This window comes from Neolamprologus brichardi, chromosome 12, assembly GCF_056152115.1.
Source record: "Neolamprologus brichardi isolate AB-2024 chromosome 12, ASM5615211v1, whole genome shotgun sequence".
In the NCBI taxonomy this organism is placed as follows: Eukaryota; Metazoa; Chordata; class Actinopteri; order Cichliformes; family Cichlidae; genus Neolamprologus; species Neolamprologus brichardi.
Genome location: NC_142115.1, coordinates 15,192,532 through 15,216,970, shown reverse-complemented (window position 1 = coordinate 15,216,970; position 24,439 = coordinate 15,192,532). Strand labels below are relative to the sequence as shown.

Here is a 24,439-nt window from a genome sequence, read left to right as displayed (position 1 = left end):
AACCCATTTCAACTTCAAATCAATACCAGCAGAGATGCTTGGTCACCTTCTAGGCTCAGTGACTTGAAGCTGGCTGTGGTTTATCCAGCTGACAGGATATAAGGTCTGATGACTGTGTCAGAACAAAAGCAGGGGAACGCCGCTAAGACAATCACATTTTGCTTCAAAGAAAAGTCTGAAAAAAAGGTAGTTGTTCTTGCAAGTGTTAAGAAAGATGTGTTTTGGTCTGGCACACAAGTTCAGACTTCATGTGTGGGTGAGACAATTCCTTCTTTAAATTTCATTTTTCAATTGGAGCTTGTTCGCTGCATTGCTAACCAGTCCGACCAGCTCCTCTCACACCTCAGTGTGCCAGTACAAAATACCTAACTCCTACATGCTCAGCCTCACATCAGTCACGTGCATGAACAGTCAAAAATGTGATTGTTCTTATCTGAGTGTCAAAGTGACGGGGGTGGGTCCAAGTCTTTTATTCTGAAAAACATATTTTGGTCTCCTCTGTTACTGATATTATCTGTTTTTTTTGTTTTGTTTTTTGTTTTGTTGTTTAATCTGGACTTAAATCTGGATCTGAGTCCAACTGCTGCATCAACACAACGTGACAAAAGAAAGAATCATGACTGCGATTCTCAGTCTGAAGCGCAGGTTTAATATTTCCTCTGTTTTAGCTGTCATTTTGCTCTTCTGACTCAAAGTAACCACAATTTTATTACAGTAACTAAATGCAATAACACACACAGACACTAATGTAAAGCTTGTGTTACTTGGACAGGCTAAATTTGACATGATCTGACATTTATTTTAATGTGATCAACACAAAAATATATATATACAAATATAAGTGAGAATATAGTTTATTTATAATATTTTTAGTCATTAAAGTCATAAAAAAAGTAACTTGGTACACAGATCATTACCTACCCTGTCAGGGTTAACTGCTCTCGGGAAATGAGGTCATTTACATAGTTTACAACCTTTGCTTTCCCATAAGAGGCGTGACTTGATTGTAAACCCCCAAAAACAAAAAACAAAAGTGCAACAAAGGGTGATACTTTATTTACAAAAGTGAAATATCACAAATGTAGTGTTTACAACCAGCTCCACTCCTGTGACAAAGCATTTATCACAAACAGACATTTGCGTTGCTCTTTCTCGTTGCGATGAGGCTACAGTCACACTTTACAAACATCGTGCCAAAGTTCTGAATCTGGGCATCAAAAAAGCATTTTTGTGATGAACATAGGAAAATGCTCTCCCATAAAACACCCAAAAAGCAACAAACACACTTTAAACAGAATCAATTAGTCAAAATTGCCAAAGCCTTGTTAACTCACACATGATATTACTACACTGGTGCTGCAGTAAGAGACAAGGATCAAAGATAAATGCAATAATTCAAAAGCAAACAGCGCCCCCTCTGTTGAGTGTGGGTACACAGATGTGATTATGCACAGGATTTGTTTTTTTTAATGTAATTTATTTGATGCCAGGTAATCAAAACAGACGCACACACTACAGCATAACTACAGCGTGATTCTTTTTGGCAATGAAATACAGCTGACGCCGACCGCAGCAGGGTGAAGTCTGACCAGACATCCTGCATAGTAAACTGGAGGAGGACAGCTCAAATTAATCGGAGAAGAAATGCAAAGTCAAGGTAATAAAGCACTTGGTATAATGTGTATAATACAGCTCGGGAAATAAGAGAGATACACAAGTTCATTTTGGATGCTGGCGGTAATCCATTCAGCTCTCACCACTGCTGCTAAAATGTTACTGGCCTTTTTTTCTTTTGCCTGTCTACTTTCATTTCATCATAACACCACTATTAAAAATCCAATCTGTCATGACTGGAGCTGATGTGTATGAAGTAGCAACCTGTATGAAAAAAGTAGGAAATCTGTCACAAATCCTGTTTTATCAGCGGAGATCATTCACACATGACACCTGGAAGCAAAGACAGCTGTGCTTCCCTCGTCATTTAAAAAATGCTATGGTGATGGCAAAGCAAAGATGCATGTACTAAATAGAGCATAAAAAAACAAACTAAAAGCGTGCACACATGACCACGAGGGTTTGATATTTCCCTTTTCAAGACACCACTACTACACAAACTGTGGCTCATATTATACCCAGTCCTCTCCCGAATCTTTTGTTAATTGTTGCTTAAGTTGGGTGTTTTAGAATAAAATGCCTTTAGTTAGGGCCAGTAAGAAATGAGTAAATTGACATTCATACAAAGTTTGGTAATTTTCGACACTGCCTGTAAAATGGACGGCATTGAAAAAACATGAAATACAATCAATTGAGCTAAAAATAATTTTAAAAATTCTTGATGTGTCTCATGAATGTGCAGCTGCAGGTAGGATTTGCAGCATTATCCCTGGTGACTCTGAGGTTTCGGGTAGAGGGGACTTTTAAAAAATCCCAGAGGAAGCGGTGAACAGGAACAACTCTCAAAAACTCTTGACACGTCTTGATAAATCTGGGTTACATGATACGAGATCTGTGGTCAGCAGTGTGTGGCAGGGAGCTTAGCTGAGGCTGAGTGAAACGCTGGCTTATTTTTGGTGGCTGATGGGACGGTTGTAGTGGAGAACAATCACACTGATCAGCCTCTGAGGATGCTGTGGTTACAGACCTGCAGCAGACAGAAACACACTTTGTAAATGAGCACTGAAAACCCTTTCTAATTGTTGTTCACACACACATTGTTGTGCACACACACATTCACACAGCTAACACACTCTGGTGGCTACATTGGGGCAACTCGGGGTTTAGCATCTCGGCCAAGGGTACTTCAGCATGTGGACTGGAGGAGTCGGGGATCAATCTACTGACCAGTAGACGACCTGCTCCACCACCAGATCTTCAGCCACAGAACTGTTTAACCAGTGTGGATTACAGTGCAAATACAGGACACAGTGGGTTCAGACATCTAAATGCTATTGTAAGCAAATCAAGTCTAAATTAGCGTACATAAGACTGACTCTCCTGCAAAAGCCATTTCTCAGGTCAATGAGGTAAAATTAACTCTATGATTTTTAGTATCATTTGAAATGTAAATGGTTGCATAAAAAGCACACCTTGCAAGAGCTAAAATGTAGCCTCAAAGTACTAGCGGTAGGCTAAACCTTTCATATGCTTTGAAATGTCAAAAACAAAAAAGGTGATGGTTGTAGCCTCTTCAAGCACTCCCATTGTGTGGATCTCATCATTTTGCAGCTTTCTGAAGAAGGACAATCATGAAAAGGCAGTACTTCCTTAAAAAAATAAATTGAAATGGCAGCAAAACAAAATCATGGCCATAAAAATGCCAATATGCTGCCCCGCACAATGAATGTGTCTCCGGCCAGCCATCCATGTGGTAATTAATGAAAAGCAGGCCAGCATTACACCTAATATGTAGCCACAGTGACAGCGAAGAGGATTCAATAGACATAGATCAGCGAGAGTGCAGATCGCCTGCACTCCAACTACGATGTGCACAAAGGATCTCTTATGTCCCGCACGCATTACTCTTAGTTCATATCCTGACTCCACTGGGCCAGTAGGGTTATGGCTCTCCAGGGACCAGAGAAAGATTACTGTGCTCACTCTCTCACACTGAATCCATTCACTGGAATTACCACATCGACTCAGCTGCACTTGCACATGCAGTACAGAACACACACACTTAGTGAAACTTCTTACCATTTAGAAGTATCAGATGTGGTCATTTGTCTTCAGTGAGAAGGACAAGAACACAGGCTACAGAAGAAAAACAAAACACATCAGAGTCAGTCCACATGGCTGATGTTCACAACACACTGCTTATGTAATCTGTTACCTTATGATCTCCCATACAGACATTAGGACCCATTGTGTTGTAAACGACACTCTTCTCACCATCGTCTCTCTGAAAAGAAGAATGAACTTGAAGATCATTTATATGTAAACATAACAAACAGATTCTTCTTAAATTATATTAAGTTAAATTTTGAGTATCACATTTGTGTGGGCTGGATTATGTTCATAGTGGACATCACCTTACCTATTAAAGGTTATACAGTATGTGTGCACGAATGTAAAACCGTGTCCAGGTAAATACTTTTTTAAATTGGCAGTGTGAGTGAAGTGTCATGTAGTATTAAAAAAATTGATCCTCCCTGACTTTCTGTGTGTCCTCTAACATCCTGTGTGCTGATTTATTTGTAAAAGTCTTAATTTTCTAGTAAAATCAGAAGAAAGTGACGTCCATGCTCTGCTTGCATGCTGTGCCAACGGTGTGTAAGACCAGCCAACATTATTTTAGAACCAGAGCCCACTAACTTCAGCTAACGACTATCTCCCACACAACACAGACGCCATCACAAACAAGACAAGAAAGAAAAGTATGCGAAGCCCGTTGTCTAATGACTTGTGATTGACAACTTCTTATGCAATGAAGATGTAGTTTTACACCAAAGTTAATCCTCAATTTCAAAATATGATCCAGAACAATCCCAAAAACTCAGGAGGACTTTTACAGACTTTGGCTCACAGACTTCTACAGGAAAAGAAGTCTTTTTGCAAACACAGGCATCACCATCTGTTAGCTAACATTAGCCTTCCTGCAAAAACAGACAAACTGCAAGCTACATATTGTAGCGAAACACTATCTTAAATAGATCGTCTTAGCTAATTTATTTAAAACCCTAGAGCTGCTCCGGCTGATAAATTAACCCGTCACTATCAGCAAAGGTTTACGAACTAACCAGAGTCAGAGTCATGCAGCATAATTGGTTAACCTTAAAATGCTGTGAACTAATGTTATTGCTAGAAACACATTTGTTGTGGATATGTTGGTTGGCTAGCTTGCTAAAGAGCTTCCTTAACATGTCATGCTAACTCACATATTACATCGTCTTGATGCATTCTCAATCATCCAGGAAAATAAATCTCCAAAAGTTGATTCTGTTCATCTGGACGTAGCGTTTTCTGGGAGAAATGTTTCGTCACTCATCCAAGTGACTTCTTCAGTCTCTTCACATATTACATCAAATTGTGTTTGTCATCAAAAAATAATGTGATTCTACAAATCAAAGCTGTATAACTAACATGGCAAAAGTAGCATGGATCTGCTACTGGGTGCTTTCTGATCTTATCTGAAAACAAATATACTTTTGGTAAATATGACCCTTTAATAATCTCTGTGTATAGTATTATCAATTAGCAGAGATTATATCTGAGATTGTGTGGATGTAAAATGACAAACAACAAGCGTGACAAAGACTCACCCTGTGGATTAAATCTTGGGCTGTATGTGACATAAGGATGCGATCACACCAGGCAGGACAGCGAGTGTTCATGTACTGGGTTGGTTTAGCATGCTCTTCACTGTATGGGTAGCTGAGCACAAGACGAGAGGGGAACAAATTCTTAAAGCATGAAAAGTAAATGGCAGAAATTTGCAGCAAGTAGCAGAGTTACAGGTCGTACCTTGGTGGAAACATGATGTCCTCTTCCCTGATGACATCATGGAAGGCTGCAACTTCTTTGTCATACTTCAAAAGCTGAGGGACAGAAGCCATTATGGTTACAAATGACTACAAACGTCAACACATGAAAAACAAGCATGATGTGAGCGAGTGCAGATTTAACATGGGGGATAATTTGGGTTACTGCTACTAATGTTTCTCCCTTTTTGTGTTTACTGTGCTGTCATTTCTATGAAGTATTCCTGCTGATGGAATCTAAAATCAAATCTAATCTAAAATCTCTGAAGACAGGTCAAACTAAGTTTCCCTTGAATTTCTCAGTAGTGCAACTGATGATATCTTTATGGGTGAAAGGTGAGATTGTGTTCTTACTGCTCTGCCATTGTCCTCTCTGAAAACCGCCTGGTGCAGGTAGGCGAAAAGCTTCTCCTCAATTCGAAGCAGAACCTAGAGGTGAAAAGGAGGCAGAGAAAGTGACTTTTGAAGCAGATAATTCTGGCTTTTCTTTTTTTAAACAAGATTCTCTCGTTTCAATCACCTGGTGGTCGTTATCCTTTTCTTCATATATGATTCTCTGCACTTCGTTACTGCTGTCCTTCTTCACTGTCTGCACATCAGCAGCAGTGGACAAATCCTGGTCAAAAAACACAAACGAGAGGGTTTATGTCAAAATTACAGACTGGTACACGATTGCAACACTTGAACTTTGGGAAAAATGAATGCTGTTGAATACCTGGACCAGACTAAGTGTATCCAGACGGAAGTTGAAATCTCCAAACACAAAGAAAGGCAGCACGGTTTGCCGACTGTCTGATATCCTGGAAAAATAAAATTACTACCTTAAGTCATAACACAGGGTTTTAATTCTTGATCCCAATGTACTTTGTATGTGTGGAAATTCATGTTTCTCTTGATTCTGTTAAAATCCTAATTCACTGGATAAGAGGAGCTACATGATAGCAGATTTTGAATATTATGTTTTCATACAGTAGCGTGCAGCTGCTAGTCTCACCTGCTGATGACATATCTGAGAGCGTTATTGCGGTTGGCTGAGTAAATGGAAGGACTGGAGTTGCAGGCAATGAGGTTAGAGGCATCATGGAACAGGTGGACATTTACCAGGTCTAGACCTCTGTGAAAACAACCCCGACACACACAGGCAAAAGAAGGTGAGTTGTGGCAGATGGAGGGGAAAATAACAGGAAACAATCCGATAACTCCAAAGCCTGACATCAGATAGGTGTGTATGTGAGTCTGTGTGTGAAATAACAGGTGTCATTTACAGGAGCTTTCTTATCAGTGAGCACACTTGGGTTAATGTTCAGTCTACAAACAAGTGCAGTTCACTGGCTCCTTTTCTTAGGCTGTCACCAGAAAGCAATTAATGAGCATCTCACAAATGAGCTGTGTTGACTCACAGTATGATGCTGTGGTACATTAGATTTTGAGCTCCTGTTGTTCCAGTCCCAAGGTAACAACACAGCAGAGCAAATACTGACTACTACTATTAAATTAAAACCCTGCTCACCCTCCTATAACATGCCGAGTCTAAGCTCCCAACAGAGCACCGCATTAAATTAATTATTTATATTCTGTGAGTGTAACCAGTGAACTAAAGAGGACATTTTTGTCAAAACAAAACCCAGAAGACATTAATAACTGGATGATAAGAAACCACAAGGTCATCGGAGCAGCTGAATGTGAGCCTTACTGTTTGTTTTATATCAGCTTTGATAGATCAAAGTTGGTTTTAAATGTCCTCTTAGATGTTTACTGAGTAAAATTTTATTTGCTTGTCTTCAAGGAACTACAATATTTGACCTTCAGTTTACTGAGGGATGCCGAAGCATGCTTTAAAAACAAGTATGACATAGTGGCTAACAGTTGCTTTAACTCCAGCAGTTATGGTTCCATATTGTAGGAGCTTAAACATACTGATACCAAATACTGTAAAAGATGGACAAAGCCAATGTGGACATACCAAATATGATTTAATAACATTTTTTTAAATTATTATCAAAGATTAGGTCCTATCAGTGAAATGTATACCCAGCCTTCTGATGTGATGTCTTATCTGAACATTGACCCACGGGACATTTTTTTATTTATTTAACTTTGACAGTCAGTCAAGGACTTTGGGCTCATAACAATCTTCTACGCTGCTTTTCCAATCTTTTAAAAACAGGCTACATATTTCTTCCCAAGGGTGTTGTTTTTATTGTAAATGTATTTTTCCAAAAACGTCACCAAACAGCCACACATGAAAGTGTGTTCAACCCTGCTGGTGCATCACGGTGAAGGTTTGTTACGTACTGGTTGTGTATAATCCAGCGGGTCCTCATGAAGCCCTTTCTGGACCACTTGAACTGCAACAGAGGAAAAACTGGAGTGAGTCACTAAACAGCAGTGAGCTGTGTCTTTAAAGGGCTAAATTGATAATTATTGATTCTTGCACATAATTTGTCTCATCACCCTGTCAGAGCAGGCAGACGGCCCCCCGAAAGCCCCAGTAGACTCATTTGTCCCAACATCTCCTTTGGCCTATGTTTGCCCCTCCCGACAGGCATACCCAGATGCACAGTCATGCATACATACTCACATCAGGCCAGAAATTCTTTGGGAATTTTTCTTTCTCCACGGTGGTGACCCTGTCCAGAGAGCCCATATACCTGTTCTTCTCCAGCACTGCTTTAAAATTCTTAACTGTGAGAGGCAGAGCCAAGGAGGTGACATGTAAAAGAGTGAGAAAACATGCAAACAGCAATCAATAAACTGGTGTTAACCTCATCAGAGGGGCATACATGATGAGCAAATCTATAAGCGGGCCATTAGACTGTGTTCGGTGAACAACAATCGTTTCGGGCCACGCAGCGAGTGGCAGCTTCGGGATGTTTATGGTCCTTCCATAAGCTTTTCTGAGGAGCTTTTTCACGTCTAACGTGACTGGACTATGCAACAGCAAAATAGCAGCTCCACTTTAAATTCGAGTTCTTTGCAAATAGGAGACGTAGCCTTCAAACTGCCAGCACAGTTTGCCAGAGAAATGTCCAACAATTAAACACCGACAAGGGTTTTGCAACAGCACAACCGACTGCACCAAAGGAGGGAGGATTCTATCAAAACAATGCATTGAGTAATAACCATTGGTGCGTTTCAAGACGTTGTTTGGAAAAGAAACTAAATTTAGCACAACATGATGAATGATGAAATAGGAAATCCATGTAAACGTTGTGTTTTTTTACCATGAAAGTCATACTGTTGTATATTTTTCAGTGTCTTGTGGATGAAGTACATGCTCCCCAAAGCCTGTGGATAGAAAAGATATAGCAGTTACAATCAGTTTTAGGTAAACCACTTCAAAAAAATCATAGTGAAACTGGACTTTTAATCGTTCTGCAGAGGCTTTTGGTTTCATTGATCCTCTTCAAAGAAAGCAAGAACACATGGTATGCTTTGTGCATTGGGAATGTATGACACAGTGCATTGTTACTCTCCAAAAAGATGGCAAACTTTAAGTAATAAAGTATTTCCAAGAGGATGTATAACTGCACAGCACATCCACGCGCTGCTTCTGAGACACGCACACTTCAGTACCCAATCATCCCTGACGTGGGGCTGACAATTTTTAATGTACTAACTGCCTGCTCCACTGATCTGATTAATCGCGGCCCGTGAAATCAATAAAGACAGAAAATTAAAACCATTTAAAAGGTATTAAGCAGTGAGCCCGCTGTCTGCCAACACCGCTGCTGCAAACTGGGAGCTGAAGAAAAATCAGCCGGCACTCAAGAGGGCTCAGGGCGTGACAGACTGCGGTGACAGACACCCCCCAAACACACACACACACACACACACACACACACACACACACACACACACACACACACACACACAAATCCAGCCGCTACATGAGAAATTTCTCCCTGAAGAATTCATTTATCTTCAGTGCCAAAGTTGTCCACAATAAATAAAATTAGATATGTCTCTGTGTTTGACTCCAGCGAACTGCAGTTGGTGACCAACTTGTCTGAATGAAGATTTAAGCAATGAGTTATTTAACTGAGTCTGACATTGTCCTTAACTTGTATAGCAGCTTGTAGACTCAGGAAGGAAGTCAGATCCCACTGAAGTTATGTTGGCACTTTTTTTTTCACAAAATTGGGACATTAGAAATGTACTCTAACAATTCATAAAACATGAGATGGCCAACCCTTTTCGCTTTGTTTATGCTAGATTAGTAACAATGTTATATACTGGAAAGCATGTGCACACACGTCGGCGCACACAGAGGCACATTTCCCTCCTCGTTTTCCTCCACATACTCTGCCAAACACCTATCTTCATCAATCAGGTTTGTGCACAGTTTAATAAAAAAATATTGACTTACAAGTGATTTTTTATCAAAACACCATTTGTACTGGGAATTCATGCAAGTCTGTCCCCTCTGCTTCTGCAACCCCTCTGAAAAGAGAACCCACCACCCCTCCCCAAATTCTCTCATGGCCGTATAACTGATGATCGCAGCCAAGGGGAAACAAATTGAAAATCAATGCAGGTGGCACCGACGAAATGAGAATGAGGCATTAGGTGGGGTGGGGTGGCTGCAACCCTCCCAGGGCAAACAGCGGGGGGTGCAAACACTCAAGTGCAGAGGAAACTTAGTCCCAGCTGTCTTCAGCCCCCCAACACACTTTATTTATTGTGTACAAATAGGCTGGGATCAATAGTTTTAATCTAGAGTTAAATGTATTGACTTTGGCCTGTCTCTACTCTCACCTGGCCATTGAGTTTCCCCTTTTTTACTTCACGCACCTTCAGTCTACAGATGCAGCCATTGACCCCTACTGTCAAACGTTCAGCGTGAGGGTATCACCTGGGAGGAGTGCGGGTTAATACTTTAAAAAACACTCTACTGTGCAAAAGTCTTGAGCTGACTGTCCTTTCTTTCCATTTTGCTAAGAAAGTGGGAAAAAGGCACTGCAATTTATTGAAAAATGTGCAAACATGCATGGAAAAAACAGGTTGAACAATTCAAACAGCTTGAAAGTGAATATTTGGTGTGAGCGCCTCTATTCTTCAGTACAGCCTGAACTCTCTTAGACAAGCTTTCTTGTGGGTTTTTTTTAGGTAGTTTTCAGGAATAGTTTTTCAGGCTTCTTGAAGGATATTCAAAGCTCTTCTTTGGATGTTGGCTGCCTTTTGTTTTGCTCTCTGTCAAGATGATCTCACACTGCTTCAGTAATGCAGAAGCCCAAAATCTGTCCAACACCACTGGCCAAAATGCAGTTCCAGCCTCCCCCTGGTTTACAGATGCAGTAGACACTCACTGTTGTTCTTCTCTTCTGACCTCTGTACATACTGACATATCCATTTGAAGCAAGGTAAGGTCTTTACCTTACAATATATGGGCTTTGAGGCAACTCTTGTTGTGATTTAGAGCTATATAAATAACATTAAATGATTTGACTTTCAGATGCTGTTGATCTGCTGTATATAGATTTTTTGCCTGACTCTTCTACTTGTTCAGTTTCCTCTCTACAAAGTATGCCGAGCTTTTTCGGAATCAACTTGTTGATACAAAAATAGAAACAAATAGTATGATTGCAACAGGCTGCTAGTAACAAAGTGCCTAAAGTTACAATTTAAAAACGGTTCTTTGCTAAGCTGTCTGTTATGTGTTGACATAACACGGGCTTATCCCTTGAATTTCATGGCTTTTTAAAATCTTGAATGATTCATAGGCCAGTGTTAAGAAGCTTAACAAAAGAACAAAACAAAAACATTGCCCTGACTGGCCTGAAAATAAGCAAAAAAGCAGCCAGTGGTTAAAGAAAAACTTTAAAAGCTCGTCAGAAAACCTGGAGAACTATTGCTCAAACAACTTTTAAAAAATTACAAGAAAGTCTGGTTCCTCGAAAGTGAAATAAAAAAAATGAGGGGTGAGTCACAACTTTTGCACTTCCAGCTAGGGGCAAAGTTTCTAGGAAACTAATACTGTTGAACCAGTTAAGAGCCACTATGAACTTTAAGAAATCATTTTCATTACTTTCTAAGAAAGATATTAAAAGCTTGTTTGTAATAGGACAATAAAAAAGAAGGTGCATACAGAAAACGTCTTTCATGAAAGGTGTGGACGATGAGGCTTAATCTGTGACTGAACAGCATTCCAACAAAAGACCAAGGATTCAGCTCATGACATTAAGAAATGCCGGGAGCAGCATGAGATTTAACAGACCCGTCTTTAAGAGCACCTCCTCTCCCTGTGCTCATATTGTGCAACAACTTTAGCTCTGTTTTGTGCTTCATCTTTGAGATCAATGTCACTTACACAAGGCTGTTGTTTTGCACATCTAACATTCTGCAGTGAACTGAAAACTGACTCCAGCTAGGAAGTACTACTATAGTATGTTCAGATTTCAGCAGATTTTATTTGCAATGTCCTGATCTTTAACATGATGATCAGAATAACAGTTAGACTCACAGAAAAGTTTGTTTGGGCAGTCTGTGGCAACCAGTGTTGGTCAAGTTACTTGAAAATAGTAATTAGTTAATAATGACTAATTACTTGTCCAAGAAAGTAATCCTGTTACTTTACTGGTTACTTATTTTCAAAAGTAATTAGTAACTTTATTACTTAGTTACTTTTAAAAAACATGACACACAACCTGAATATGTAATAACGCAATAGACCTTTTCAGCCCAATTCGATTTTTTCTGCATAATCCATCATGTAAAATTGAATCAAATGAAAAAGTCTCTTTTAAAGATTGTTTTAATCCTTTAATTTCATGCACATTGCATCAAGCAAAAATGCAATTATATGCAACTGTCTTTAACATTTAAACCTATTTTCTGCATATTGCAGCATAGACACTAAAATAATGTTTTTTTGTTTACACTCACGCTTTTAAATAGATGCCAGTAAAACACAGCAAAAAATAAATAAAATCAAAGATTGCAATGCAATCTGGAGTCAGTAAGCACGTTTTTTGTTTCACTGTGTCGCGTCACTCTCAGAAACTTCTGATTTTCCCCAGCAGAGTGCATTGAATGCATCCAGTTATCATTGTGCATTAACATGTAAGAGAACTCCATCTAGTGGAAACACACAGCAACTACTCTGTATGAGACGTTTTTGTGTTTCTTACCGTGAAGCTATCTTCTACTTTGAACTGGTTGTCCACATAAATGCAAGACCTGTCAAAGTCTTTCATTTCTTCACTGGACTCGAGGGTCCTGGTAACAGCAGAGCAAAAAAGTATGATCACTGCAATGGAGGTTTCTTTGTATACAGATCTAACGATCTAAGAGTCTTCTGACTATAACTATACAACCATCAATTAATGTTATGTTTTTAAATAAAGATGTAATGACTTGACTGGTTCTCGCTTCTCGAATGACATCAAACCGTAGATAATTTTCATTTTTTTGACACATTATAAGGAACTGTTTCATTGACAACAATGAATCAATGGAAATGGCGAAATGCATTATAATCAGCATATTAATCCTACCAGAAGAAGTTTTCTGCATGGCCCATGTTTAACATGTAGTCCTTTCCTCCAACCTCCTGGAAGTGCAGGGCAATGAACTGTGGCTTGTAGCTCTGGATAGTCTGTTATAAAGCAAAGCAAACAGTCTCAGTGCAACGTACATGCTTACACTAAAGAGCACTGAGGGGTGTAGAAGGTCAATAATGATTGTTACAGGATGAAGGCAACTGTCCTTTAGAGAAGGGCTGGTAATGCTATCAGTTTAAGTACTGGATTGCACCGATGACGCACATGCATGCACACGGCTGAGTTGTAGTTCCTTCCGTAAATCTATGTAACCACATCAGACTGACTTCATGAAACCATATGTCTCTCACATCTCTTACTGCCTATCCCTCTTCATCTGCTATACATCATCCTCCTCACATGTCGCTGCTTGAAGGATGTAATTTCTTAACATAAAACCTCAACATTAACGTTTTCCACAGAATGTTCCTGCAAATGTTTCATAATATAATCCAGTTTAAAAAATTAAAGATTTCTCTCCAGGGAAGACTCTTAATTTGCAAGATACACATAGTATGTCCAATGCGTGGACAATGCAAATCAATCAGCACATCTTAAATATTTGACCATTCAGTTTGTCTCGATAGGTCTTTTGAATTTTGAGTTTTGAATTTCAACACTACATCTATGAATGGAGGCCAGGCGAAGGTTTACTATTACTGACTATCGGTGTTAGTCCTTCTGCAGATATGTTATCAGTATTTACAACTGTATAATAGAGCAGTGGACAGAACCAACACAGGTTTCGCTTCCTAGAAGTGGCCATACTCTCCACAAAAAACAAAAACAAAACAGAAATATCACATTCTGAAAACTGTAATATTATTATCGCAACATGCAGAAGCTCAAGCTTACCTTGTACAGTTGTTTTAACCATTCACTTTGAATTTCACCGACCTATGAAATGTAAAAACAAACAAACATATATATATAATCTGGGCACAGATCAACAGATTTTTTTCAGTACATCTGGAAATCAGAACCATCAGGACAATATTTACTTTCCCGTTTTCATCATCTATGAAAACATGATGTCCCTATTTAAATTTCAGAGATCGTGAGGCTAAAGGCAGCAGAGGTTAACCAATTTGCAGTGAAGAAGAAGAAACTCATAACACTGACAACACAATAGATATTTAATTCATGTTTTTTCCTTTTAAATGTTATTTTCTCCCTCACTTGCACAGATATAATCATATATCACTGCTATTGCAATGTCTCAATTATCACAGTGCCATGATAACAGTATTATTGTGGACAATTATGTGTGTATGATATTATGATATTATTATGTAAGTATGATATCATCAATTTTTGAATTGCTCCATGATTACCATGCCCACTAATTAATATGGTAAAAAAATGGTAAATGGCCTGTATTTATATAGTGCTTTACTAGTCCCTAAGGACCCCAAAGCGCTTTACATATCCAGTCATCCACCCATTCACACACACATTCACACACTATGTTTTACAGATATTAAATGTTGCTTTATATCATTAGTAGACCAAATTAAAGAAACAGGGTTAGTCTAATCTTCAACTATTTAACATGTTCATGCTAAAGGACTAAAAATATTGCAGTCATAATAAAATATAATAACAAAATAAATAAAATAACACTCTCTCTCAGTTTTGACATTTATTGGGACATAATAAAAATAGATCATCTGGCCCTTAGCAGGTTCAAAAATTATTTAAATACCATCCCTCTTAAACAACTGCACATTACATATTACACTGTGGAATTATTTAGTTAAAAACGAAAGCAAAATGCAGAACGAGTGTGTGAGAAACTAAGTAGATATCTTGTAGGAGCACGTTTAGCAGGAGTAAATTAAAGTAATCATTATCTTTATGACTTTATCAGTCTCTCACATCATTGTGGAGATTTGCTGCTTTGCTAAGGCTCATTCTACGGTGGCCCTGAGAGGCCAAATGGACTGCAACTTCAGAAAACACTTGCAAAAAGAAAAATGCTGCAAAAAGAAAAACACTTGCAAAAAGAAAAATGCTGCAAAAAGAAAAACACTTGCAAAAAGAAAAATGCTGCAAAAAGAAAAACACTTGCAAAAAGAAAAATGCTGCAAAAAGAAAAACACTTGCAAAAAGAAAAATGCTGCAAAAAGAAAAATGCTGCAAAAAGAAAAACACTTGCAAAAAGAAAAACGCTGCAAAAAGAAAAATGCTGCAAAAAGAAAAATGCTGCAAAAAGAAAAACACTTGCAAAAAGAAAAATGCTGCAAAAAGAAAAACACTTGCAAAAAGAAAAATGCTGCAAAAAGAAAAATGCTGCAAAAAGAAAAACACTTGCAAAAAGAAAAATGCTGCAAAAAGAAAAACACTTGCAAAAAGAAAAATGCTGCAAAAAGAAAAATGCTGCAAAAAGAAAAACACTTGCAAAAAGAAAAACACTTGCAAAAAGAAAAATGCTGCAAAAAGAAAAATGCTGCAAAACGAAAAACACTTGCAAAAAGAAAAACACTTGCAAAAAGAAAAATGCTGCAAAAAGAAAAACACTTGCAAAAAGAAAAATGCTGCAAAAAGAAAAACACTTGCAAAAAGAAAAATGCTGCAAAAAGAAAAACACTTGCAAAAATTGAATCCTGCAGCTTATCACACATTTGATTTCCATGTGTGACAACTGCAAGTGTCCAGAGTGAGGACAGACTGAGGGATCCACTGCTGCACATCATCTGTGACGCTTTGCACCCCTGATGATCCACAAGGACAAACTCAGCAGTGTGTGAGGAAGAGGAGGAGGAAGAGCCAGCAGCAGCTGACAGATGGAGAGAATAGACAGACTGTTCCCTGTTTGTGAAGGACTGCTAGAAAAGTTTAACATAACTAATTGTCTGTCCTGAATCAGTCTTATTAGGTAATGTTCAAATAATTTTATCATTCCAGTGTTTTCAGTGTGGGAGAAAGTACTGAGGGCCTTCAAGTTACACACTATGAAAGGCAGAAACAAGTTTAATATTCAGAAACCTAAAGTATGTATCAGCAGCAGAATGGAGCTGAAAATTAATGTTTGTTTCAGTTCTATGAAGCTTTGAGTATTTTGGATTAGTAGTACTGCTGTGTTTGTTGCATCATATTGCTGTAATTGTTTATATGCTTTATATATTCTGAGGTAAGTTGATCTATAGTGTTACATCATATTCTATACAGATGTTATGTGTTTGTATACTTTCTGCCCAGTTTGACCCATTTAGCAGAAGTCAGCCTGTTTAAGGCTCTGATATCTATTCTGTATGACTTAAAGCAGTTATGACATGGTATGATTTTCTCACCCAATAAAGGAATATTTAATATATCAGTCTACTCAGAAACAGTTATCACAGCTTTTTACACATATATGTAAGCACTGAGCCAAATTTAGTAATGCCAACATATTAAAAGAATGTTGGCATTACTAAATTGTCTCTTATATATAATACATCTAGAGATACACTGTCAAAGATACTTGTCTTTGAGTGAAGATTTAAGGTGATAGGAAATATAAATAAATGCAACTTGAATCTTTACTGAAGCTCAGTATTTGACACGGAGTTCAAACTCACTGCTGTAATAACTAATAATGATTAATATAATAACTATAATATTGGCCATATTATATTTACATTACCAAAGTGAGATGACTTTAGTCTCATGAACAACATTAGCTAATTGTTATTTACTAGCTAATCTTAAATGACTGTTCAGTACAGAAATGAAGCCCAACAATCATGTTTTACAGTCCTGTGGTCTCAGCCTCAGATACTTATCAAACCACACAAAGCTCATGTAGAAACAAATGTACAAAATATGTTCTCCTTCATTTCTGTCAAACAAAGCTGTATGAAACGTTTCCAGCTGTTAGTATCATGGTTGCTAGGCAACCTGGGCAGCGCAACGGAGGCTAGACAGTCCCATTTCACAAGCCTACAAGCCTCGCATTTCCGGCCTCAGCGGTCTTTGAGTACGCTGCCCTTGGGGACCGTTAAGGCTGCGTACTTTAAGGCTGCAGACCGTGATTTGGGATACAGCCATACATACATGTTTTGGTTCGTGCAACTGGTCCGTCGAGTTATTGTCTCCCCAGAAACATTTCCATTGTGTTTTGTGTGTTTTTCAGCGTTTTTCTTTTTGCAGGTGTTTTTCTTTTTGCATGTGTTTTTCTTTTTGCATGTGTTTTTATTTTTGCAGAGTTTTTCTTTTCGCAGCGTTTTTCTTTGGCAGGTGTTTTTCTTTTTGCAGCATTTTTCTTTTTGCAGCATTTTTCTTTTTGCAAGTGTTTTCTGAAGTTGCAGTCCGTTTGGCCTCTCAGGGCCACCATATCATTCCCCTGCGGTATGACCCAATCTGGGCTGTCAGACAGATGGCCTCACATTTGACTGTAGAATACTTTTGCATACAGTAGAGTTCATGGCTCAATCACTGCAAGTCCCCCAACGACTTCTGGCTGCAAAAGAATTCCAAATCATCATCCCTCCACCGCCGTGCATGACAACTTGTATGAGGTCTTTGCTGATACACTGTGTTTGGTTTTTGTCAAATACGGAGCTGTGGATGGCGAAACATCTTCATTTTGGTCTGGTCTTTCTTAAGGACATTGGTTGAGAAATCTTGTGGTTTGATGAGATGCAAATTTGCAAACCAACGCTGTGCTGCCATGTTTTTGTCAGAGAGGTTTTCTCCTGGCAACACAAACAAACCATACTTGTTCAGTCTTTTTTTAATTGTACTGTCATGAATTTTAACATTTAACATTCTAACTGAGGCTTGTAGAATCTGAAACCTAAGAATCTTAGGTTTTTATTTGCAATTTCATTGCATTTCATTTCAAAATCATGGCTGGTGTCTTTCTGTCTTTGTTAACATATGCCAGAACGTCTTCTTTTATAAAGGTGCTCACACTTGCTGATGATCAGTTAATCAAGTGCATTTAGTTAGCAGCACCTGGCAGCTACTTCCCTACTTAATTGCTATGGAAGCAGTAAGGGTACACTTAATTTTAAATATACTGCTTTACATTTTGCAGTCAAGAAAATGTCACAGACCTCTGTTAGAATAAACTAATTATTTATTTTATATAATTATTTATTCTTTATTTTACTGCTATGTATGACTCTAACAGGGCACTTGGTTCACAATAGTTTATATTTCATGTGCCAGATTAGTCGTACAGTCCATAGCCTGATCTATCTGGCATTGAAGGGCATCACATTCTACCACTCAGCTTTAAATATAAATGCTTTAAAACATTGTGTTTTTTTAAAACCCATTGACTTAATGTTGCAAATGCTCATTTCATCGTCCTATGAAAAAACAATTATGCCTGAAAGATTGCGATTATTGATCAAATATGATACTGAGTGAAAGAAAGAAAGATATATGGACAATCTCTCTAGGGGTAAGTAAATGTGACAGAAATGGTCAATTTCTTTTTAATGCTTAAGAGTTACATAACTTGCAGCTTCAAATATTCCACCAAATTCTTACATGGAGTCCACAAATGATGATCAAATGATGATGTATTTTTGCTCATTTATGCTGCCCAACAGAAGGGACATAAGGACAGAAGTAGAAACCTTAGATTAATGCAAAACAAAGAAAAGCTTCTATATTTAAAATTGCACTGCCATATCAGCTAATGGAAGTCAGGAAGTCATCTCAAACTCTGAGCAGGTTAACATAAACATTAGGGATTTCCTGGAAACATTATCCTGTGCCATGTACAAGTACAGCTGCACCTGTTGCAGTCCAGCCAACATCAACTTGTCATCTATGAAGGTCTGTGTCTTTTTTCATAGATAGTTGATATTCAGGTTTAATAGTAAAATGTTACTCAAAAAAGTCAGCAGATAAGCCTTTTACACAGCTAAAGAAGCCAAACAGGTTCAGTGCTTCCAGGTTTAGAAAAGCAGGCAGATATTTTAGATGCTACATGTGAGGTGCTGTACCCTGACAATACTGATCCACCCATCTCATCAAATAAAATTCTGTTTTCACCCCATGATTTTGTTGTTGTTGTTTAAGGCCATGTTTTGTTAACTTGTATAGCTAGTAGCTGGTATTACCAGATAAAACAGTTGTTTCTTTTGCCAGAATCTTTACTCTTGTAGTTCACCAATTGATACCAACTTTGATCATGTGCTTTCTTACAGTGACACTACTGGATTTACAGCCCAGAGTAGGCGCAGAGTAATATGCAGTCTCCTGCAAGGCCAGGTTTTTTCCTAGCACCTGAGAAATGACTTTGCATAGTGCATTTGCATGCCAGGGATAACAGCGACTCAGCCATTATGACCAATAGGACTCCTCTCACGTCAGCCTTGCTCCAAACACTCTGTCCACCAGCTGTAATACATTTGCATTTAGTTGACATACTTTTAATTTATACTTTCTATAGGCGTGACAACGTTAAAAACTGGATGAGGCAAACTTACAACAACCAGTTGGACACTTTATTTTTTCTTTCTGACCAGAACAATAAGCAAACTGTCAGACAACAGGCATAGTAGAAATTAAACTCTTTTCTTTGTCTATTGTTGTAATCTGCACTGCAGCACTTGTGTGAAGCTGTGGTCTTTTTAAATATGCTATAGAAATAAATTTTGATTGATTGATTGGTTGATTGGTTGATTGATTGAATTAAACAGGCTGATTAAGTTGATTGGTCTTGTCACAGAGTGGTGACCACATCCCGTCCTATGTCAGCTGGGAATGACTGAAAATGAAGGCATTTGTTTTTATACAAGGGAAAATATATAAATATGTATATATTTAGTCATTACACAAGCTCAGTAATAAACATGGTAGCCAAGATGGCACTAAATATCGGTGAGAGTTTAATGTCTCATATGCTGAGCTGCTCTAACAGGACACTCAGCCAGCCCAGAACTGCAAAGGAAAAGGATTTACTCTGTCTTGTGCTGCAGGTCCTGCTCTCACCCAAAAGTTGGGTGAATAATTTAGGAATGTTTGTTTATAGAAATGAGAGGGCTTAACTTAAGTAAGTGGAAAAGTTCAAGTCCACCGTGGAAGATATTAATCTGTTTACATATCTCCCACAATGGGACCTGACATGTTTTCATTGGAGCAAGGTCTGGCAACCGGAAACGGGTCCTGAGCCAAATTTCCATGAGTCTAAGAGCTCTCCTCCCTGAAAGTTAAGCAAAGCCGAGGTAAAACAGAGAGAGAGCTGGAACCCGTTGGAACAGTTAAATTACAGTTTAAATTATTTAATCTTGTGTTTAAAAAGGTAGTTTTACTGTATGTTTTTGGACACATGCAAAAAAGTGAGACTGGGCAGTTACAGACTCATAGAGCTACCATGGCGCTCTAAATCTCTGCAGTTTTATAAGGCTGCTATAAACTGAATACTGAATACAAAACAAACACACTTTCCCAGTAGTGACATCATAAGCACTGATTTTACACCTGGGATTGATGAGAAATAGTATGGTTGTAATCTGAGAGGCAGCAACTTCATTACCCTCATAGAGGATCTGGAGGACTCCTGCAAAGGCACAGCTACCTTTGCAGACTGACAGGATGCCAAGGATGTTAACTCAAATGAGTTAACATCCTTGGCAATAAATCAACTTCTGCACTAAATCTGTTATAAACTTTATGTAACCTGCAATCCTCTATTAAACCTTTGCTGACCTTAGTTTACTTTGGAATGAGTTATGCCCAACACTCAATGCAACTTGATGTTTTGTTCTGTGAATTGTGCACTGCATTGTGTAGGCATCTGTGTGTATGGAGATCATTAGGTTTGTACATGTGTGTGCAGTGTTGGGGAGTGACGGAATACATGTACCGCCGTTACGTATTTAAAATACAAAATATGAGTAACTGTATTCCGTTACAGTTACTGTTTAAAAAGGTGGTATTTAGAATACAGTTACTTTGTTGAAATAAATGGATTACACGGCGGTACTTTCCTGTTTCATATTGTGGCGGGTCAGGACTGTTTGGGTTTTGTTTGACAGCTGTGTTCTGTTGTTCCAGGCGGCAGCGTTACGGTTGCCATGGTTACAGGATGACGCTCTCTCTCTCTGCGTGTTTCCTGGGTGAGAGAGCGCCTTTTTGTTGTTGTTGTTGTTGTTGTTGTTGTTGTGCTAAGCTAATAGGCAGAATGCTACAGGCATAGCTCTAAAGAATGTAGCATCATAGGCAGTGTAGTCCGTGCTGCAGGGAGAATGGACTGCTTATGTTATGTGTCTGTGAGCGCAAGGAGGGAGAAAAAGGCGAGTGGAAAAGTACCAGTTGTCATCGAGCAAAAACGGGAGCTGGAAGCATGTAAATATAAATATAACCACTGCAGCCAAGAAGAGTGCCTGAAGAGCCTAGTTGTAAGTATGCTATTAAGACTCGACTGAACACTGTGTTCATGTTTTCCTCCAAAACAATAAGTTCCGTTGGAGCAGCCTTTCAACGCCTCTCTCTGTCTCTCGCAAGCAAAGTTGACCCACACAACAAATAAAGCTATTTTTCGGCTAAGGGCAATTTGTTACTTCATGTCAACATGGCGAGGGTTAAAGAGGTCTATTCACTATTTATTATCAGTATGAATATGTAATTTAATTGCAAGCATAACTGTAAACGGAAAAAAAACACTTCTGAATGACAACATGTATTTGACCTGTGTGTTGTTATTGTTCATGTCTGGGTGTTGCAGACAGGTTCAGAAGGATTTGGTAAACGGTAAAAGGACTGGTTCTTATAGGACTGGTAGATATAACTACTTTATCTGAGCACTCAAAGTAGCTTCCCTCATTAAGAAAAGCATGCTCTTTCTATCTAAAATTCACACCCCGATGGATGTATCGGAGAGCGAATTGAGGTTAGCATCTTGCCAAGGATACTTGGCATGCAGACTGGAATTGAACCACCACCTTTCACGATTTGTAGGTGACCTGCTCTACCACCTGAGCTGCAGCCACTCGTTCCAGTGTGGCACGTGACGCGTCCAACAGGTAGCTTGTCTAATTATGAGTCAACTTTGACTGTTTCCTTTTAATTAACAGTTTCTGCTGCTGACAGCTGATAAGGAAACATTGCTTGGTAACTTGAAAGCGTCGCATTACGAGGCAAATGTACGTCAATTACCGAAAAGCCCCAACAACAAACAAAAAAACATAAAGTACCAAAAGAGCTCAGCTCACTGCTTACATCCTTATACCTATGATATAAGCTAGCAATGTAGCCGATTCAATATTTAAAAAAAAAAAAAAACAAACAAAAAAAAACTTGCCTCCTACCCTACACCCTCCTACCGGCTTACTTAAGCCTATTAGCGTTTATATAATCCTCTGACTGTACCTTAAGTATGGTGTGACTTTAATTGTGATGCCGTTCTACTTACATTGTCAAAGAGTGAGCCGACGTTTGCGGTGACAAGCAGCACATCGGTGAACGTTTCCATGTTAACGACGCGAGCAGTCCCGAGGAAACTCCGTAGTAGCAGCAGCAACGTCGCCAGTGATGCTCATGCAGGCCTGCGATCAACTCTGCAGGAGCTTACCGAGGCTTAATGTGTGTGAGTGTCTGAGAGAGAATCTGAGTCGCGACCAGCAGCTATCCCTCACGGACGCTTTCCCGCTTCTGGTCCAAATCGTTTGCTGATAGCGGGCTTCGGTGTCGCACGGTTAACGTACGCCTGCAGAGAGGCGCTCGTCTTCATCTTCGTCGTGGAGTCAGGTAGCAGGTAACAAGTTTGTGTAACTGCCCGCTCAGACGTGTGGATTTCCGCCTCCTCGGGATTAATTGGAGTGGTAGGTTCTTAAGAGGGCTTCTTAAGCAGCCTGGACTGGGCATCTGTTGCTGACAAACCCTCAGAGAGCCTTCTGCAAGCGGGCGGTGTTGCGTTATGAACTCCTGGCGCTCCGCCCATTTGCTCCGATCGCTGCTGGTTTGCTGTATTCAATATAATACAATACAAGTTTATCAGTGATAAGCCAACCAGCACTCAATAATAAAATCACCTGGAGGTAATCTCACAGCATTTGAATGTCACAGAAACCTTTACATACATACATGACTTGCTGTACAAAACAGCTAGCTTTTACCGCAACCACTCCTGAACCACACTAAGCATTACAGTATTACAACAATGATTTGTGAGGTGTTATAACCTAACATGTAATTTATAGACCACATAAAGTTTTTGTTGTTGAAAAAAAAGACCTGAAAGGAATTTAAACTCGCAAATCAGCGTACCACAGTCTCGTTGTCTGAAGACACAAAACAGGAAGTTAGTGATCTTCTCCCTGTGTAGCGCTTCTTTTCACTTGGGGCAGGTTGCTTTTCTTCAGCGCACAATCGAATTATATAACAGGTACATCTTGCCTTAATCTCACTTCCCCTTAGCTGTATGATCAGTGATTATACCCCGCTGCTATCACCATTAACTACACTGTAATGTTCAGTCCTGTGCCAACAGACGCCTGACTTCCACTTTAGTCATTTTTCTTTAGAAAAGCCCGCCTTCTCCAGTATCTTTTCATTACCACAGCAGCATAACAACATTTCCCCATCCTTAGTTTCCAGTGGAGCCAGAAGCTATAAAAGACTTATTTGGAGTTGATGGATGTGTGCCATGTGGCAGGGTTGGACTCTGGCACTCCGTAATGTTGTTAGTGAGCTGCTCAACCAAGGCATGGGTTACACAATCGAAAGCCGCTGTCTGCTTCCTCTTTCTCCTCCTCCTCCAAGCACTGTGTGCTTTATTTACCTGCATCAACGAATCCACTTGAAGCTATTGCAATCAAATGGTTTGGAAGGACGCCTCACTGAAAGGAGGAAGAAGTGGTTTATTGCAGCCATGGATTCTTGGATGAGGCAGTGCAGTATGAAAGTTTTCAGACCTTGTGGTTGTTGTTCATCTCTGTCTCACTTCCACAGTGCGTCTTTGTCCTGTCTTCCTCCCCTCATGGTAGATGGCTGTCCTTCCCTAAGCCTGGTCCTGCTAGAGGTTTCTTCCTGTTAAAAGGGGGATTTTCATTCCCACTGACACCAAGTTCTTCTTTATAAGGGGGCACAATGTAAAGTGCTTTGAGGCGACTGTTGTGGTGATTTATAAATAAAACTGAACTGTCAAGTTTTCCACATTTTGTCAAGTTCCAATAATCTCAAATTCGATTCTGTCCTCCTGGTGCCAACCAGCATTTTACTGCACAGCTTCTGCTGCTCTTCTTCACAGGTATCTTTAACCTTTGCCCTTTTAAGTTCTCCAAGAGCTTGAATTCGTAAACAATGTAGCCACACATGTTCTAATGATTAGTTTCTACCCAAGCGATTAAAATGTAAACTTTATCATAAATAGCAATACTGCAATGAATTCTTATTCTGTAAAAAAGGGCAACCAAATGGTGCGAGGAAGCAAATAGTCAACTATGAAAAATGAAGTGAATATAATGTCTCCATGTA

At 39.1% G+C, this 24,439-nt stretch overlaps 1 protein-coding gene across 1 annotated transcript; it reads right to left on the bottom strand.

The window, feature by feature from the left end:
- Positions 1-1,034: 1,034 nt before the first annotated feature.
- On the bottom strand, positions 1,035-23,387 carry LOC102787612 (inositol polyphosphate-5-phosphatase A-like). The gene is made up of 17 exons (XM_006805936.3): positions 23,231-23,387; positions 22,377-22,927; positions 13,874-13,915; positions 12,974-13,074; positions 12,608-12,695; positions 8,702-8,765; positions 8,059-8,162; positions 7,773-7,825; positions 6,472-6,591; positions 6,193-6,277; positions 5,998-6,093; positions 5,832-5,906; positions 5,461-5,534; positions 5,259-5,370; positions 3,830-3,898; positions 3,694-3,750; positions 1,035-2,641 (listed from the first exon to the last, which is right to left on the bottom strand). Exons 2-16 carry the CDS (start codon positions 22,434-22,436, stop codon positions 3,706-3,708), a joined length of 1,188 nt encoding a protein of 395 aa, XP_006805999.2. The 5' UTR covers positions 22,437-22,927; positions 23,231-23,387; the 3' UTR covers positions 1,035-2,641; positions 3,694-3,705.
- Between the last annotated feature and the right edge of the window lie 1,052 nt (positions 23,388-24,439).

What these genes read in the sequence shown, in the direction of transcription:
- LOC102787612 (XM_006805936.3), bottom strand. Translation starts at nt 22,436, where the DNA reads ATGGAAACGTTCACCGATGTGCTGCTTGTCACCGCAAACGTCGGCTCA. An exon ending in ACAACAGTATGACTTTCATG is followed by an intron (nt 8,163 to 8,701) that starts GTAAAAAAACAC and finishes TGCCTCTCACAG; the next exon opens with TTAAGAATTTTAAAGCAGTG. An exon ending in CCCAAGATTTAATCCACAGG is followed by an intron (nt 3,899 to 5,258) that starts GTGAGTCTTTGT and finishes TCTTCTTTTCAG; the next exon opens with AGAGACGATGGTGAGAAGAG.